This window comes from Ranitomeya variabilis, chromosome 1, assembly GCF_051348905.1.
Source record: "Ranitomeya variabilis isolate aRanVar5 chromosome 1, aRanVar5.hap1, whole genome shotgun sequence".
Lineage (NCBI taxonomy): Eukaryota > Metazoa > Chordata > Amphibia > Anura > Dendrobatidae > Ranitomeya > Ranitomeya variabilis.
In genome coordinates this window covers 942,645,778-942,666,547 of record NC_135232.1, presented here as the reverse complement: position 1 = coordinate 942,666,547, position 20,770 = coordinate 942,645,778, and the positions used below count along the sequence as shown (strand labels likewise).

Below are 20,770 nucleotides of genomic sequence, written 5' to 3'. Positions count from 1 at the left end.
GGTAAAAAGTTTACTTCCGGTCACTGACATCGACTGATGGGTCTAATGTTTCCTTCAGCCTATGCTTGCTGCTGCTTATAGCAGCGAGAGCAAGCGGTGATGTGAGTATTCATCAGCTGATGCCTGCGCTCTAAATAAATAATTGAAAATAGAACTGGCATGTTTCCTTGTGTTTTTGATAACCAGCCAGGCAAAACTCCCAGCTGGGGGCTGCAATCCTCAGCTGTCAGCTTTAGCAAGGCTGGTTATTAAGAATAAGAATAGAGGGGTCCCCTCTTTGTTTTTTTCAAAAATTTATTTAAATAAGTAAAAAAAAATAGCATGGGGTCTCCCCCATTTTTGACAACCAGGAAAGCTAGAGCAGAGCAGGCAACTTGAGTCTGGTATTCTCAGGCTGGTAAGGGGCCATGGATATTGACCCCTCCCAACCTAAAAGCAGCAGCCTGCAGTCACCCAGAAAAGGCGCATCTGTTAGATACGTAATTTGAGGCTCTTTGCCCGGCTCTTCCCACTTGCCCTGTGGCCGTGGCAAGTGGGGTTCATATTTGTGGGGTTAATGTCACCATTATATTGTCTGGTGACATCAAGCCCACGGCTTAGAAATGGATAGGTGTCTATAAGAATTGGCACATCTAATAGATGCACTTTTTCTGGGTGGCTGCGGGCTGCTATTTTTAGGCTGGCGGGAGGGCTATATACACGACACCTTACCAGCCTGGGAATACCTGCCCCCAGTTATCTGCTTTAGTTTGGCTGGTTGTCAAAAATGGGGGAGACCCCACGCTGGTTTTTCCTTATTTAAATAATTAAAAACACCGTGGGGACCTTTCTGTTATTGATAACCAGCCTTACTAAAGCTGACAGCTGAGAGTTGCAGCCTGCAGCGGTGAATTTTGCCTGGCTGGTTAAAAAAAAAAAACAAAGAAAAAAAACAGAAGAACCCGCTCCATTTTTTTTTAAACAATTTTTTATTTAGAGCGCAGGGGCTGGCTGATGAATTCTTCCATTAGCCGCTGCATATTCTCGCTGTTATCAGCTGCAGGCATTGGCTGATGGGAACAGTAGTCCTATCAGCCAACGCCAGTGACTGGAGGTAAACTTTTTACCGCTGATCACAGCTGCGGGCTGACGCTCTTATTTACAGTGTGGGAACTGCGACTGTCTAACCTGTGTTGATTTTACCGCCGATCAGAGGCAGTGTTTGCCACACTGTCATGCACATGACAGTGCGAGAAACAGTAGGTGTTTGGTACGGATGCGAACTTTACTGTTCGGGTTCACCCATCCCTATTGGAGAGTTTATCATGTGCCTTTCCCTATTGTGCATGTAATACATTTTAACATATACCTCTTTTGAAAACTGATGAATCTTTTATAATCACCCTGCATATGAGAGTTGGTTTAGCTGCAAAATTGTTTATTCTCTCAAAACAATTCGGCATGTATATAACCTGAGTCACAAAGAGAAAATGACTGTTAAATGTTGGGTAAATCCCAAAGAGAAGGCAAAAGCAGAACAGGATAGGCAAACTCCCATCCACAAGCTGAGTCACTGACCCTGCCTCTATCACCGCCACCTGATGATGTTTTGTATCATGGAAACAAGCTGCTGGCCGCTGACCACCCACTGTTTCTATCACCTCATTGTCATCAGGGGGCAGGAATGAAAAAACTGTGGTAAATGACCGCAGCGCCATCCTGTGACCCCTATTCTGGGAGGGGTTATTTGACGGGAGAAGTGACTTGAGGGCCATCATCCTTAAGTCCTGTTAGTGACTTCCCTCAAACAAAACGTCAGAGGAAGTGGACTAAATAAAGCACATACAGTGATTTAGTATTTCAGGAGAACTGTAAGGTATTTTAAAATTAAGCAAATTACCGAAGTGGTTACGGGTTTAAAATGGATATGTACAAAAGACATTTTAGGTATTGGACAACCATTTTAAGGTCAAATTGTCTGGTCTTTTAAAGGGTTAATAAGATTAAAAAATATTAATTTAAAAATCTGTAGCATGTCTCTTCTTTGTATGGTATGTATTGCAGATTTCACCCCTTGCTATACTTAGGTTGAAATTCTAAACAAATAGGCACGGTATATATAATACACTGCTCAAAAAAATAAAGGGAACACTTATCCCCTTTCTGACATCGGATGTACTATCCCGTCGAGGTGTTATGGGCTCGTATGACCACCGATTGGATAGTACGTCATCACCGATCAGCCGCGCTCACGTGGGGAGCGCGGCCTATCGGGGCCGGGTGTCAGCTGACTATCGCAGCTGACATCCGGCACTATGTGCCAGGAGTGGTCACGGACCTCCCCCGGCACATTAACCCCCGGCACACTGCCATCAAAGATGATCACAGTGTTCCAGCGGTATAGGGAAGCATCGTTCAGGGAGGGGGCTCCCTGCGTGCTTCCCTGAGACCCTCGGAGCAACGCGATGTGATCACGTTGCTCCGAGGGTCAATTACCTCCTCCTCCCTGCAGGTCCGGATCCAAAATGGCCACGGGGGGCCTTCTGGGTCCTGCAGGGAGGTGGCTTCCAAGCGCTTGCTCAGAGCAGGTGCCGGAAAGCCTCCCTGCTGTGCCTGTCAGATCGCTGATCTGACACAGTGCACAGCAAAGTGTCAGATCAGCAATCTGACCCTATATAGTCATGTCCCCCCTGGGACAAAGTCCCCAAAAAAATATTTACACGTTTAAAAAAAAAAAAAAAAAAAAAACCTAAATAAAGAAAATATATATATATATATATATATATATATATATATATATATATATATATATATATATATATATATATATATATTTCCAATAAATACATTTCTTTATCTAAATAATAAAAAAACAATAAAAGTACACACATTTACTATCGCCGCGTCCGTAACGACCCGACCTATAAAACTGACCCCTAGTTAACCCCTTCAGTGATCACCGTTAAAAAAAAAAAAAAAAAAAAGGCAAAAAACGACGCTTTATCATACCGCCGAACAAAAAGTGGAATAACACTCGATCAAAAAGACGGATATAAATAACCATGGTACCACTGAAAACATCATCTTGTCCCGCAAAAAACGACCTGCCATACATCGTCATCAACAAAAAAATAAAAAAGTTATAGTCCTCCGAATAAAGCGATGCAAAAATAATTATTTTATATATAAAATAGTTTTTATTGTATAAAAGCGGCAAAACATAAAAAAAATATAAATGAGGTATCGCTGTAATCGTACTGACCGAAAGAATAAAACTGCTTTATCAATTTTACCAAACGTGGAACGGTATAAGCGCCCCCCCCCCCCAAAAAAAAAAAAATAAAAAAAAATTCATGAATAGCTGGTTTTTGTTTATTCTACCTCACAAAAATTGGAATAAAAAGCGATCAAAAAATGTCACGTGCCCGAAAATGGCACCAATAAAAACGTCAACTCGTCCCGCAAAAAACAAGACCTCACATGACTCTGTGAACCAAAATATGGAAAAATTATAGCTCTCAAAATGTGGAGATGCAAAAACTATTTTTTTGAAATAAAAAGCATCTTTTAGTGTGTGACGGCTGCCAAAAGTAAAAATCCGCAAAAAAACGCTAAAGTAAATCAAACCCCCCTTCATCACCCCCTTAGTTAGGGAAAAATAATACAATTTTAAAAAATGTATTTATTTCCATTTTCCCGTTAGGGTTAGGGCTAAAGTTAGGGTTAGGGTTGGGGCTAAAGTTAGGGTTAGGGTTGGGGCTACAGTTAGGGTTAGGGCTGGGGCTAAAGTTAGGGTTGGGGCTAAAGTTAGGGTTAGGGCTAAAGTTAGCGTTTGGATTACATTTACGGTTGGGATTATGGTTGGGGTTAGGGGTGTGGTTAGGGTTATGGTTGGGGTTAGGGGTGTGTTTGGGTTAGGGTTTCAGTTAGAATTGGGGGGTTTCCACTGTTTAGGCACATCAGGGGCTCTCCAAACGCGACATGGCGTCCGATCTTAATTCCAGCCAATTCTGCGTTAAAACAGTGCTCCTTCCCTTCCAATCTCTCCCGTGTGCCCAAACAGGGGTTTACCCCAACATATGGGGTATCAGCATCCTCAGGACAAATTGGACAACAACTTTTGGGGTCTAATTTCTACTGTTACCCTTGGGAAAATACAAAACTGGGAGCTAAATATAATTTTTGTGGAAAAAAAAAAAGAATTTTTATTTTCACGGCTCTGCGTTATAAACTGTAGTGAAACACTTGGAGGTTTAAAGTTTTCACAACAGAAAAAACAGTTTCCTTAGGGGTTTATACATATTAGTCCAAGAATTTACATAGAACTCATTCAAAACTATGATGCACCAAAACAGGCCTGCCAAATAATTAATCAGGCCACAGAATGTTCAGTTCAAAAAAATTTATTTATAAACCAATAAAATAAAAGTTCATCACTTAACAAATACAATTTTCATAGTATACACAATGCCTCCAATCCAAAAGCTGGTTTGATGTGCAGTGCAAATATAAAACCAATAACCCAGTTATGGTATATAATGAGGTAAGTCTAAATAGCTTATTCCTCAATTGTTGTTGACCCAATTAATAGGTGTTATGTCGAATGAGTTGCCTGAGAAAAATAAATTATACTAAATTAAAGTGCCAATGTGCGTAAATATGTAACTGTTTTGCCCCAACAGCCTATAAGGCTTGTATGGTAATATATACCACAGTTAGTCCATCATGGATGTGGCCAAAACCATAGAATACTAAATAGCACCCAAGCTTCAATACTAGCCAAATAGTCAGACACAGACCGCAACTGTGGCATACTCATAAGATCATCGTTACCTCTTGTGCACTCACACGGAACCAGCAAGAAACCCTACGCGCGTTTCGATAAGTTCTTCTTCCAAAGTTCTTCTTTGTTTGAACTGAACATTCTGTGGCCTGATTAATTATTTGGCAGGCCTGTTTAAGTTACTTAGGGGGTCTTCTTTCCAAAATGGTGTCAGTTGTGGGGGGTTTCAATGTTTAGGCACATCAGGGGCTCTCCAAACGCGACATGGCGTCCCATCTCAATTCCAGCAAATTTTGCATTGAAAAGTCAAATGGCGCTCCTTCCCTTCCGAGCTCTGCCATGTGCCCAAACAGTGGTTTACCCCCAAATATGGGGTATCGGCGTACACAGGACAAATTGCACAACAACTTTTGGGGTCCAGTTTCTTATGTTACCCTTGGGAAAATAAAAAATTGGGGGTGAAAAGATCATTTTTGTGAAAATATGATTTTTTTATTTTTATGGCTCTACATTATAAACTTCTGTGAAGCACTTGGTGGGTCAGAGTGCTCTCCACACATCTAGATAAGTTCCTTAGAGGGGCTACTTTCCAAAATGGTGCCACTTGTGGGGGGTTTCAATGTTTGTATATATATATATATATATATATATATATATATATATATATATATATATATATATATATATATATATATATATATATATATATATATATATAAAATGAATATATATATATATATACACGCATATAGAGAGAGAGAGATGGATATGCATATATATATATATATATATATATATATATATATACATACATACGCACGCACGCACGCACGCACGCACACACACACATATATACATACATAAATTAAACAAGTTGGCAAATAGCCATAATTATAAAAAAAAATATAAACTTTAATGACTTCTTTAGAAACCGATTCCACGGCAAAGTCCACATACATGCAAACTTTATTTACTTTACTTACATAGTTATACCGTATATATATATATATATATATATATATATATATATTATATACATGCATATCTATATAATATATACACGCATATCTATCTCTCTATATGCGTGTATATATATATATATCTATTCATTATATATATATATATATATATATATATATATATATATATATATATATATACATACATATATATATATATATATATATATATATATATATATATATATATATATATATATATATATATATATATATATATACTGATAAGCTGCTGGGATTCATGGCTAATGTGCAGGTGACCTCCCCTGCGATGGGATACAGACAAGTTGCATTCTTTCTTCTTACTGCACATTTTCTGTTGTTTGTCTGCACCTTCTATTTTGTCAGTTTTCGTACTTTTGTATAGTTAGCTCATTATCTATTTAAGTCAGATTATTTCTACATAAAGGTAAGGTATAAAATGAGGTGTATCCAACACATATTAAACATGTTTTTTAAAGGTGCCATATTTTTTCTTTTTCTACAGGATCATTGTGAAGATCAAGTGGTTCTTGGGACGACTGGTTGACCAGTTTGCTTGCAGCGAGAGTCAGGGGATGCAACATGACCTCCGCTGTGTTAGATGGTGGTGGGTCGGTGGGGAGCTATGTCAGCAATGGAGTGGAAAATCCAGAACAGGTGAGAAAAGAATCAACATTATAATAAGGTGCAATCAGTTTACCTATATGCAGTGCAATAAGTAACACCATGCAAACCGGGACCTTGACCTCAAACTACAAAGAGGTACACGGACAGGTGCAGTAAATACTCCAGATGGTGTGAATTTTCTTGCACGCCCAATTCCATCGGTCAGGACATTAGTATGTAGCTGCTGTCCTTGGTGGGAATACCTCCCCTTACCTACAGGCCTTCATGGCTCTTCATTTGATTCACTGGCCTTTGTTGCGGTGTGACACTTGTGTGATATCTCGCCATGGTTGCTAATCAAAAGAAGAGCCGTGGATGTCATCCGGTAAGGGGCCGTACTCCCACTAGCAGGCAGCGGCCACATACCTTTCGTGTCCGATGGAAAGGGACTTGTGAATACTAAAAGTCTTTTTATTGTAATGTCACGGATCTATTAAATAAAAAAATAATATAAAATAGCAAGTAAAATTGCGAGGTAAGTCGTCACACATTGCAGGCTCCCTCGTATTAAGGTCAATATCGCGTGTGACATTTTACTTCTCGATTTTGTTTTTCTACAATTTTTATGACATTGCATTAAAGGTAAAATCAGTGCTCAGTAGTTAGTAGGGGAGTGAGCACATGGTTATCTACAGATGTGTCCACCTTTCTTTTTTTGCACTACATTAAAGTGATTATTCAGGACTTAACAATTGATGACTGCTGTGTTCCACCTCTTATATAGCTTATGTTCGTCCACTGCCAGATCAGATTTGAGCTGATTCTGGGGGTGATGGTTGTCAGAACACTCATCTTCTAATGATGACCTATCCTGTTCCACAGATCATCAATTTTTAAGTCCCAGACAACCCCTATAAGTGATAGAAAGCATAACAGCATAAAGGCCAGTAATACACCACATTCAGCCTTGTATAAGAATGTGTACAGCAATGTATTACAAAGGAAGCTAAGCAGTAGAGTTCAGCAAAAAAAGATTTGCAAGGCTCTGGTTTAGCAGCCACAGACTACCAATGTGGCCTCTAAATCGGGGGCCTGCAAATCTTTTTGCTCTATTCTGCAGATCAGTAAACTGGAGACAGATAAACAAGTAAAAGCCTAAACCACCATAACCGCTAATATGACTTCCATGATACCTTATCTTATCAGACTTCTCTTGGGAGTCAGACAAGATACTTAAGGTACCGTCACACTAAACGATATCGCTAGCGATCCGTGACGTTGCAGCGTCCTGGGTAGCGATATCGTTGTGTTTGACACGCAGCAGCGATCAGGATCCTGCTGTGATATCGCTGGTCGTTGATTAAGGTTCAGAACTTTATTTGGTCGTCAGATCGCCGTGTATCGTTGTGTTTGACAGCAAAAGCAACGATACCAGCGATGTTTTACAATGGTAACCTGGGTAAATATCGGGTTACTAAGCGCAGGGCCGCGCTTAGTAACCCGATGTTTACCCTGGTTACCAGTGTAAAATGTAAAAAAAACAAACAGTACATACTCACCTTCGCGTCCCCCGCCGTCCGCTTCCTGCACTGACTGAGCGCTGGCCGTAAAGTGAAAGCACAGCACAGCGGTGACGTCACCGCTCTGCTGTTAGGGCCGGCACTCAGTCAGTGCAGGAAGCGGACGCCGGGGGATGCGAAGGTGAGTATGTACTGTTTGTTTTTTTACATTTTACACTGGTAACCAGGGTAAACATCGGGTTACTAAGCGCGGCCCTGCGCTTAGCAACCCGATGTTTACCCTGGTTACCCAGGGACCTCGGCATCGTTGGTCGCTGGAGAGCGGTCTGTGTGACAGCTCTCCAGCGACCACACAACGACTTTCCAACGATCACGGCCAGGTCGTATCGCTGGTCGTGATCGTTGGAAAGTTGCAGAGTGTGACAGTACCCTTAGATGGTCATCTATCCTTATCCTGTATAGACAGTACTAACCGGAACTGATGTCTTTTCTCTAACACATTGCCATAAAAAAAGTGAGTCTGAAAAATCATATGCTTGGACAGATGGGAAGGAAAGACACAACACCCCAAAATGACTTCTATCCAGTCAGTCAGTGTATGTAAGACATAAAACAGTTGCAGGATCTGGCTTGATCCCTGACAACCTCCTATTCCCATTTGGTCATGTAAGATAATTTGCAGATAAGATACCATGACTAATAGGTATTTCCTACTTTTACTTTATCTGTCTCATGATCTCATTCTATTATTTAGGCTGATAAAGTCAGAACTATAGAATTCTATGAACCAATAATCTTCCTCAAAATAGAACTAGTTTCAGCGATCGTGTTTGTTCCGATTCCTTCCCTTCTCTTACATTATTTTGGTCCTAACAGGAAGAAGTTCAGGAAATTGAGTACCCAGCTGTCATTGTGGAGCCAGTTCCCAGTGCCATCCTAGAGGAAGGGTACGCTGCTCAGGTCCTGGTGTATGATGACGAGACCTTCATGATGCAAGATGTAGCAGAAGAACAGGAGGTAGAGACTGAGACCGTGGAGATAGGTTGGTGTCACCTGCTTTGCCAGACTCTTCTAGTTGTTTGTCACACAGTACTAGGAAATTAACTTTAGCAGTGGTTTTCCACACATAGCGTTTCACTTAAATATGAGTGCCCACTTTTCAAGCATGTGGTAGGCTGAACATAAGAAAGGTCCTTTTAATCCATGCATTTTTGGTGGTTTAGGGTAGTTAAGAGTTAATCCTTGGTGGTCTAAGGTACTGGATGGGTGTTAACAAGGTATTCCTTGTTGTGCTAATGTATTAAACAGGGTTAACACCGCCTTTCTTGGTGGCCTAGGGTATTACAGCAGCTTAAAGGGATTGTATACTTTCAGGAAAATAGGCCCTAAGCTGCGTAAAATAACAAACTCAGCAGGTACTCGCCCTCTGGGTTCAGCCTCTGCTCCGGTCTCGGGGCTTTGGCTGTAGCATTGACATCATGACAACAGTGCGCATCGCTGCTCTAACCAGTGAGTGAGCTCAGAGATGTGTCTTCCGCCTTGGCACAGCGGCTGAGCTTAGTGATTAGCTACAGTGGTGACGCTGGTAGTCTGGTCTAGGACAAGGGTTAAAGGGAATCTGTCCGTAGGATCAACCATCCCAAGCCGTCTATATGGATATGCAAGTCCTGGAAAGTTAAATAAAATTATACCGTGATATCTGCAATTCGATGACTTATTTAAAGGGCCACTGTCACCCCCCTCCAGCCGTTATAAACTAAAAGAGCCACCTTGTGCAGCAGTAATGCTGCATTCTAACAAGGTGGCTCTTTTAGTTTTAGGTTCAAGTATACCCCAAATAAAGCGTTTTTATACTTAGCCACAATTCCTGTCTCTAGCCAGGGAGGCGGGTCCTCACTCCCCAGCTTGACCAGCTCCTCTGCCGTCACTCACATCTTCCTCAGCTGTATACTGTATTCCGACGCTGTAAGGCGGGGGACCTGGTGACAGGATGACACACGCAGTGCGCATGCCCAGGAATCCTAGCCCCGCACTGTGCATAATGCATAACACAGTGCGGGGCGGGGATTCCAAAGGTGGCTGGCCGCAATGCCCACGCAGGCGCAGTGTGCAAGCCTGGCTGGGACGTCAGACGGCCAGAGCTTACTGCGTCTGCGCAGGACACCAGTACACAGCGCAGGCGCCGGTTTTGAAACGATAACAGCGCTGAGGGGGCGGCGCCAAAAGCGCAGGAAGATTGGCGTGACGGCAGAGGAGCTGGCCAAGCTGGGGAGTGAGGACCCGCCTCCCTGGCTAGAGACAGGAATTGTGGCTAAGTATAAAAACGCTTTATTTGGGGTATACTTGAACCTAAAACTAAAAGCCACCTTGTTAGAATGCAGCATTACTGCTGCACAAGGTGGCTCTTTTAGTTTATAACGGCTGGAGGGGGGTGACAGTGGCCCTTTAAAAGAAATCCACACTTTTCTTAAAAGAATATGAGCTGCTCAGGGCTATGGGTCAAACACTGATCTCCATGACAATCTGCCTCCAGGGATTATTTTATATGAAAGGGGGCAATATCCATGTGATATGTAATGGCCACTCTATGGTCCCCGGATCTCACTGCAGAGTTGTATGTGATTATAAGGTGCAGTCAGACTGCTGTATTACTCGTGTGAGGATCGCATCGCAATCCTCGGACTGGCCATCAGCTCTCCTGACCCGAGCATGCCACCATGTATTTCTGTGCAGCTGTCATGCTTAGGTCGGGAGAGCCGACGACCAGTCCGAGGATTGCGATGCTATCCTCGCTCGAGTAATTTGTCATGGTGGCTTCACATTTGCGTCTCTGTGCGCAGCGTATCATCCGTACAGTTCCGCATGCATCATGCGTACCTATCTTTAACATGGCGTACGCAGGGGCATGCATTTGCATCAGTTCACATGCGTTTACGTACGCATGTGTCTTTTCTCAGTGTCTGGCGAACGCAACATGTAGCATTTTTGGAAGCATCAAAAATCTGTCAAATATGCGCAGGCATGCACATGTGGATGAGTGCTTTAAAAAAGACGTATTACTGTTTATGTGAACGCATACGTACGCATGTCCTTGCCCACGCAAATGTGAACTTAACCTTAGTCTGACTGCACCCTTACTGACACATCTGCAGGTTCCTCTCAGTGCGTCAGCTTCCATTTCACAGGTGACCAGTGTTGATCTATGAGAGCTACAGAAATGTGTTTGCAAGGAGACAAAGTTCAGTTCTACTGTTCTGTGTTAGTTACATGTCTCACACTGGTACTGCCCACTTTTACTTAAAATAAGCTTTGCAGACAGAATCTCATACAGATTTGCACCCACCCATAGAGCTTAACCCATTTAGATATTAAGAAATTTTGGATTTCTTGGATATGGAATAAGACATTGGATCGCAGATATCAAAGTATAATTTTATTCAACTTTCTATGACCTATGTGTCCATGTAGATGGGTTAGGAGGTTTGGTCTAAGGCTGTGTGCACACATTGCACACTTTCGTGTTTTTTTTCGCTATAAAAACGCATAAAAAGCGCATACATTATGCATGCCATCATTTAGAATGCATTCCGCAATTTTTGTGCACATGATGCGGGTTTTTTTCCTCGAAAAAAAACACATCGCGGTAAAAAACGCAGCATGTTCATTAATTTTGTGGATTTTTTGCGGATTTCCCACTATATCATTGCATTGGGAAATCTCTGGAAAAAATGCAAAAAATCTGCAAAAAAACCCATGCAAAAGACGTGCGAAAAACGCGAAAAAAAAACGCATGCGGATTTCTTGCAGAAAATGTCCTGTTTTGCTCAGGAAATTTCTGCAAGAAATCCTGAACGTGTGCACATAGCCTTACTGAAATATTCCCTTTAAAGAGGGTGTTTCAAGTTCTGAAATGGTTAAAATTGTAAAGTGCTCGTAAAGACAAATAACTCTCTTTTTAGAAATCCTTTTTCTCAAGTATAGTCGAATTTTTAATTCTGCAGGGTACAGTCAGTGCGTAGGTTATCGATCATCGCTGCAGTCTCAGATTGGTTAGTTAGGTGAGGAGCGCAGTGCCGCTAGCAGGCTCTATTGCATGCTCGTGCCGCTCAGAAGATACCTGGATAATGACCATCCTCAATTCCCCTGTGCTTCTCCAGTGCTAATGCACACAAATTGAGAATTAATGTATATATATATTATTTAAGTACAACAGATGATTAAAAATAAAACTGGTTACCGTAATTAACAACAAAGCCATGATTGGAGTCAAAAAGACACAGCAGAGACAAAATGGAGATCAAGATCGTTTTGCGATAAATGATTGTAAACAGGGTGGGAGACAAATATGTGTATATAATCTAGTGAATTAGATTAATAATGTGCAAAACCAACAGTACATGAGGTATAAGTACTGTAACAAAACACTCCGGGATTGCCTTTGCTGGGGTCAAAGGTCACGTGGTTTGTGCATTAAACTCTGAGGCGACAGCAGGTTTCCAAGTAGACTGACCTCAGGTCAGATTTATTAAAGTGAAAGCAAATACAGAAAACAAATCATAAAAAGAAATCCTTGCCTGTCCGGCGCTAACTATACAGATACGTTCCTATCTAACAACTGGGGGGCTTCTCCCACCCAGCTAACAATACACAGTTCATGAGTACAGCTCTCACTCACGTTTGTCCCACACAGACAGGCATTCTGTGTGCCCCAGGCTGACGCCTGTTTCCTCCAGCTGGTCATCTTTTAAACCTGCACTTATTAACCCATGAGTATGCTGAAGACACAGAGCAGCCTAACTCACATAGGACAGGTATCTAGGCGAGACATACCTGCCCCCAACTACCAGACCGACATGACTCTTACAGTACCGTATATACTCGAGTATAAGCCGAGACCCCTAATTTTGCCACAAAAAACTGGGAAAACTTAATGACTCGAGTATAAGCCTAGGGTGGGAAATGCAGCAGCTACTGGTAAATTGCAAAAATAAAAATAGATACCAATAAAAGTAAAATTAATTGAGACATCAGTAGTTTAAGTGTTTTTGAATATCCATATTGAATCAGAGCCCCATATAATGCTCCATGCAGTTCATTATGGCCCCATAAGATGCTCCATATACAAATATGCCCCATATAATGCTCCATACAGTTCATTATGGCCCCATAGATGCTCCACATACAAATATGCCCCATATAATGCTCCATGCAGTTCATTATGGCCCCATAAGATGCTCCATATACAAATATGCCCCATATAATGCTCCATACAGTTCATTATGGCCCCATAGATGCTCCACATACAAATATGCCCCATATAATGCTCCATACAGTTCATTATGGCCCCATAGATGCTCCACATACAAATATGCCCCATATAATGCTCCATGCAGTTCATTATGGCCCCATAAGATGCTCCATATACAAATATGCCCCATATAATGCTCCATACAGTTCATTATGGCCCCATAGATTCTCCACATACAAATATGCCCCATATAATGCTCCATACAGTTCAGTATGGCCCCATAGACGCTCCATATAACAATGTGCCACATATAATGCTGCTGCTGCAATAAAAAAAAAAGACATACCTCTCATCGCTGCTCCTCAACGTCCCATCTCTCCGCATTGACTGTTCAGGCAGAGGGCGGCGCGCACACTAATACGTCATCGCGCCCTCTGAACTGACAATCACTGCAGAGGACGCGGAAGACGGAGCGGCGCCGACGCTGGAACGAGGGACAGGTGAATATGAAATACTCACCTGCTCCCGGTGCGGTCCCTGGCAGCTTCTGCCGGACAGATGGTCTCCGGCGCCCGCAGCTTCCTCCTCTGTTCAGCGGTCACTGGTACCACTCATTACAGTAATGAATATGCGGCTCCACCCCTATGGGAGTGGAGTCCATATTCATTACTTTAATGAGCGGTACCACGTGACCGCTGAACAGAGGAAGACGGTGCCGGCGCCGGAGACCATGGGACACGCAGGGACCGCGTCAGGAGCGCCAGGAGCAGGTGAGTATGTGACCGTCGTCGCTCCCCCTCACCTGCCGACCCCCCCCCCACCTTCCATGACTCGAGTCTAAGCCGAGAGGGGCACTTTCAGCCCATTTTTTGGGGGCTGAAAATCTCGGCTTATACTCGAGTATATACGGTATATACAATTGTGATTCTGCAAAATGAATTACATTTCCAATGCATAAAACGTCTGAAATGCTTGTGCCAACATAAAGTGGTGGCGTCAGCTCCAACAAACGTTTTGACATTGCCTTCTTCAGGGGCCCTCATTTTTTGCATTACCATCTTGGTCTCCATTTTTGTCTCTGGTGTCTTATTCACGCTACTCATGGCTTTGTTTTTAATCGCAGTACTTCATTTTCTTTTTAATTATGTTTTGTGCATATATATGTATGTGTGTATACAGTGGGGAAAATAAGTATTTGATGCACTGCCGATTTTGCAAGTATTCCCAGCTGCAAAAAATGGAGAGGTCTGTAATTTTTATCATAGGTATTCTTCAACTGTGAGTGACAGAATCTTAAAAAAAAATCCTGGAAATTGCATTGTATGATTTTTACATAATTAATTTGCATTTTATTGCATGAAATAAGTATTTGATCACCTATCAGCCAGCAAGAATTCTGGCTCTCACAGACCTGTTAGTTTTTCATTAAGAAGTCCTCCTACTCTGCACTCACAGCCTGTATTAATTGCACCTGTTTGAACTCGTTACCTGTGTAAAAGACACCTGTCCACACACTCAATCACACTCCAACCTCTCCACCATGGCCTTTGTGAAAAGGCAACAACTGTTTGCGCAATTATTAGAAAATGGAAGAAACACAAGATGACTGACCCCAGACCCAGGAAGATTTACAATGCAAGATTTTGCCTCGTGGAGTATGGATGATTCTGAGAAAGGTCCGGAATCGGCCCAGAACTACACCGGAGGACCTGTTCAATGACCTGAGAGAGCTGAGACCAGTCTCAAACATTACCGTTAGTAATACGCTATGCTGTCATGGATTAAAATCCTGCAGGGCACGCAAGGTCCCCCCTACTCACTCCAGCACATGTTCAGGCCCGGTTGAAGTTCGCCAGTGACCATCTGGATGATCCAGAGGAGGCATGGGAGAAGGTCAGATGAGGCCAAAACACAACTTTTTGGTATCAACTCCACACACCGTATTTGGAGGAAGAAAAAGGATGAGCACAACCCCGAAAATACCATCACAGCTGTGAAGCATTGTGGGGGAAACGTTATGTAAGAAATAAATGCATAAATGACCAACTCTGTTGTGTATCCTATTGCAGTTGTAACCTATAACATGATTCACAATGTATGTCAAAGAAACGGTATAAATGTTATTAATTAGGTCACAAAATAACAACAATTACATAAAGAAAAAAAGAAAAAAGACTCCATAAAGTAAAACAATAATAAAATGCACAGGAGGTGAGTATTGAAAAATTACGTATAATCTCTACATGCATGTATGAGATAATGATACAATGGGTAACCAGGTCAGGTAAGTATAATAATATTAGTAAAATCTGAATTTATATTAGTCTAATGATTCAACCTGAGGTGGCGCCTTACAAATCAAGCTCTTGTCAAAGCACAGGCGAAGCACGCTTTGGGCACACGCAGTGAGTGTTGGGTTAGTATACTTATCAGTCCTCTCCATGCTTTCTTACATTGTTTGTATTCCATTTGTACTTTCCTTTGTACATCCTTCTTGGCAACTGGTAATTCCTAGGCTAGGTAATTCTCGGAAGTTTGTCAGTTACTTTTATCATATTGTACTTCATGATTTTCTCACTATGTACAGTGTCTCTCGATGTTCAAAACTGATAGAGACATACCCCAAGCGACTTGCAGCTGTAATCGCAGCAAAAGTTGGCGCAACAAAGTATTAAGATAAAAGGGCCGAATAATATTGCACTCCCCACTTTTCAGTTTTTGAATTCCCACAAAAATTTAAATTAACCAATAAATTTCATTCAACTTCACAATTGTGTTCCACTTGTTGTTGATTCGTCACCAAAAATGTACATTTGGTATCTTTATGTTTGAAGCATGATATGTGGGAAAAGTTCCAGGGGGCCGAATACTTTCGCAAGGCACATATATAAGGCACTTTACCTCGTGTTAATGAATTTTGCCAGTCACTTTAATCATGCTGTACAATTTTGATCCTTTTTTTACTGAGGAGACAACCCCTACTTCCTTATGGATTGCATATGATCTCATTCCCCTACTCATTCTGCCAGTTTTTTCCTGTAAATTTTTCATTATACCCTTTAAGTCGGGACTGATGTTGATTTGTATGGCACCACCTCCGATTGAATCATTAATCTAATATAAATTCAGATTTTACTACTATTATTGTACTTACCTGACCTGGATAACCGTTATATCACTATATCATACATGTATGTAGAGATTATTATGTAATTTTTCACAACCCACCTTCTGTGGATTTTATTATTCTTTTACCTTGTTGAGTCTTTTTTAAATTTGTTCTATATGTAATTGTTGTTATTCTGTGATGTAATCAATAAAATTGATACTGTTTCTTTGACATGCGTTGTAAATAATGTTATACACGTGGTGGAGTAAACATCATACTTTGGAGCTGCTTTTCTGCAAAGGGGACAGGATGACTGCACTATATTGAAGGGAGAATGGATAGTTTCATGTATCACGAGATTTTCGCCAACAATCTCCTTCCCTCAGTAAGAGCATTGAAGATGGGTCGTGGGTCTTCCCGCATGACCGTGACCAGGGCAACTAAGCAGTGGCTCTATAAGAAGCTTTTAAAGGTCCTGGAGTGGCCTAGCCAGTCAACCCAATAGAAAATCTTTGGAGGGAGCTGAAACTCAATGTTGCCCAGTGATAGTCCCCCATAACCTGTAAGATTTGGAGAAGATCTGTATGGAGGAGTGGGCCAATATCCCTGCTTCAGTGTGTGCAAACTTCATCAAGAACTACAGGAAACCTCTGGAACTGCAAACAAAGGCTTCTGTACCAAATATTAAGTTCTGTTGTATCAAATTTCATGCAATAAAATGCTAATTATTTATGAAAAAAATCATACAATGTGATTTTCTGGATTTTTGTTTTCTAGGATTCTCTCTCTTTCACAGTTGGAGTGTACTTCCGATAAATGACAGACCTCTCCATTCTTTGTAGGTGGGAAAACTCCACACTATGAGAAGTTGAATAGACTGTTGTGTTAACATATTTTAACAGGATATATATACTGTATTGCAAACAGCTATTAATCGTACAAGAATTACTAATGTACACTAAGTGATTGATCTTGGGTAAGTGAAACTGCCTGGAGTCTCATGTTTGATACCAGTCATACAAGGGTTTTATCTTTATCTCAGATCTTGTGTCATTTACACAATGTTTTTTTAAATATTAATAATTGACTGTAATCTGACTCTTTATCGTTAAGTCCACATGGATTGGACTTGCTGTGGATTTGATCTGCCCGTTTAGAAAGGAAATATCTGCAGTAGTATATAGCAGCAGGCATGTGTATATGATTGTAACATGTCTCAGCTGCATGCTTCCAAACATACACTGACCTGCGATGCAGATCTTTTAAAGGGTTATTTCACCAAAAACAATTTATATCCAAACTATCTAGCAGAGCCCCATTTTCTGAGTTCCATAGCCGACTGGCTGACTGGCTCAGCGGCAGACCACACCTCTGCTACATTCAGCACAGGACTTGTTTCGAGAAGACTGGGGTTCCTAGTGGTCAGACGCCAAATTTTGAACAGATTATCCCCTATCCTGTAGATAGGAAAACAAGTTAGCCCCCTTTTTGGACTAGCCTTTGATTGTACAGTGTGCTATTTTCTGTGGCTGATTTTCACCACAGATTTTACCCTTTTAATGCAGCAAGAGTGAAATCCTTTGTAAATGTTCTGCAAAATCCAGCATGTGTGAACCTCAGTTACAGACGATTGATGCCATACATTTAGGCTGTGTTCACATTTTTGTTTTAATTAATGTTCATTTAGAATCTACCCCAGAAAAATAGCCAATTTCCGGTATTCCAGCATGCTTCTAGTACAGCACGTATATGGGATGAGGTGTATGTATACTCCGCACCCTGCTGTCTAGTACTGTGTGCGTGCATACTGTCCACCATGTGTCCTCACAGGACGCTGGAGAGGCGCATGTCCACTACACGGGGGCTTGTACATTAGCTTCATGTACCTCTTCTTCACTGTTATCTTAATGATGATTTCTATCACACTTGTGCCTATTAATTTTCTCCTTTTATCTTTTGGGTTTTGGCACCATGGAACTAATTACTAGTTTACCATATAGTTATGGTGCTAAATTTTTGTAATGTTCATCCTACAACTCTTTAGTATTTAAATAGTACTTGGTTTAGGACTCGGCATGATAAAGTCTCTGCAAGTTGTTGTATGGCGCAGAAAACCCTTTTAACTGTAATGTAAAGCTTGAAAAAAAAAAATATTATTTTGTCACCACACAAGCAGTCGATCATTTTCTGTGCCTGGATTATAGGTCATGTCACCTCCTCACAGTAAGGATATGTCTCTCATAGACTTGCATTAAGAGCTTGTAACCGCTACCTCTGACTTCTGGTCAGTCAGAAGTTGCTGTGACAAGATGGCGGGGCGGGACCTGAGCCGCGTCGGGAAGAGCTGAAGATGGCCTTCATAGCCTGAGACATTACCCCTGCTATTACCAGTAAAAAGTACAGCGTGTCCCGCCAAACAAACTAGCCCTTATACAGCTCCATCTGTGGAAAAAAGTTATAGATATCAGAGTATGGTGACAAAATGTAAATAAGGGATAAAAGTAGCAAAATATTGGAAAAAAAACATGTATGATTTGGTAATACCATGTCTTTATCACCCCACAACAAAAAGGTGTCATGACAATTTGGTGATTAGAAAAAATAAAAACATAGTATTCTTTTTTTTTTTTTTTTTTTTTTTTTTGGCTTCCCGAAGAGTTAATCAAAAATGATCAAAAAGTTGCAAAAGGGCACCAGTTAAAACTACAGCTTTTCCCACAAACATTAAGGCCATGTGCACATGTTGAGTATTTGGTGAGTTTTTTACCTCAGTATCTGTAAGCCAAAACCAGGAGTGGAACAATTAGAGAAAAAGTATAATAGAAACATATGCACCACTTCAGCATTTATCACCCACTCCTGGTTTTGGCTTACAATTACTATTGTAAAATACTGATCAAATACTGATAGTGTGAGCGTGGATTAAGGTGGTATTCTGGGGAGATTAAAAAAAAATGTTTACTGTCCCTGCCAGGACCAGCTCCAGGTTTTTGTGGGCCCCGGGCGCAAGACTCTCAGTGGGAACCTTTATCACAAGCACATACCACAATCCATGATGTACAGATACGGTGGAAAAATCTAGGTATAGTACCATGCCAAAGATTTCTCTTGCATTACATGATTGATAGCTCAGAAATCGGACAGTATAGTCCTCCATACAGAATAACGAGCCTCATATATTGTTCCATACAGAATAATGAGCCTCATATTGCGCCATACAGAATAATGAGCCCCATGTTATGCTCCATACAGAATGAGCCCCATATAATGCTCCATACAGAATAATGAGCCCCATGTAATGCTCCATACAGAATAATGAGCCCCATGTAATGCTCCATACAGAATGAGCCCCATATAATGCTTCATACAGAATAATGAGCCCCATATAATGCTCCATACAGAATAATGAGCCCCATGTAATGCTCCATACAGAATAATGAGCCCCATGTAATGCTCCATACAGAATGAGCCCCATATAATGCCCCATACAGAATAATGAGCCCCATGTAATGCTCCATACAGAATAATGAGCCCCATGTAATGCCCCATACAGAATAATGAGCCCCATGTAATGCTCCATACAGAATGAGCCCCATATAATGCTCCATACAGAATAACGAGCCTCATATATTGCGCCATACAGAATAACGAGCCTCATATATTGCGCCATACAGAATAATGAGCCCCATGTAATGCTCCATATAGAATAATGAACCCCATATAATGCTCCATACAGAATAATGAGCCTCATATATTGCGCCATACAGAATAACGAGCCTCATATATTGCGCCATATGCTCCATACAGAATAATGAGCCCCATGTAATGCTCCATACAGAATAATGAGCCCCATATAATGCTCCATACAGAATAATGTGCCCCATATAATTCTCAATACAGTATAATGAGACCCATATAATGTTTCATACAGAATAATGGATCCCATATAATGCTCCATACAATATAATAAGCCCCATATAATGCTCCATACAATATAATGAGCCCCATATAATGCCCCAAACAATATAATGAGCGCCATATAATGCCCCAAACAGTATAATGAGCCCCATATACTGCTCCATACGGTATAATGGACCCCATATAATGCTCTATACAGAATAATGTACCCCATATATTGCTCCATACATAATGGGCCCCATATAATGCTCCATACAGTATATGATGGACTCCATACATAGTGAGTCCCATATAATGCTCCATACAGTATATGAGGGGCTCCATATAATGCTCCATACAGTATATGATGGGCTTTATATTTTGTTCCATACATAATGAGTGCCATATAATGCTCCATACATAATGAGCGCCATATAATGCTCCATACAGTATATGATGAGCCCCATATAATGCTCCAGTATATGATGGGCCCATATAAGGATCCAGTATATGATAGGCCCCATATATTGCTCCATATATAATGGGCCCCATATGATACTCCAGTATGTGATGGGCCCCATATATTGCTCTCTATATAATGGGCCCCATATTATGCTCCATACTGTA

At 41.2% G+C, this 20,770-nt stretch overlaps 1 protein-coding gene across 3 annotated transcripts in view; it reads left to right on the top strand.

The window, feature by feature from the left end:
• Positions 1-20,770, top strand: part of ELF2 (E74 like ETS transcription factor 2) — a 149,129-nt gene that overhangs the window by 45,199 nt on the left and 83,160 nt on the right. For all 3 annotated transcript variants that reach the window (XM_077279184.1, XM_077279183.1, XM_077279185.1), the window contains 2 exons: positions 6,269-6,420; positions 8,766-8,931. In XM_077279184.1, coding sequence (XP_077135299.1) covers positions 6,346-6,420; positions 8,766-8,931 — 241 coding nt within the window. In that variant the 5' untranslated portion in view covers positions 6,269-6,345. The remainder of the gene's footprint in view (positions 1-6,268; positions 6,421-8,765; positions 8,932-20,770) is intronic.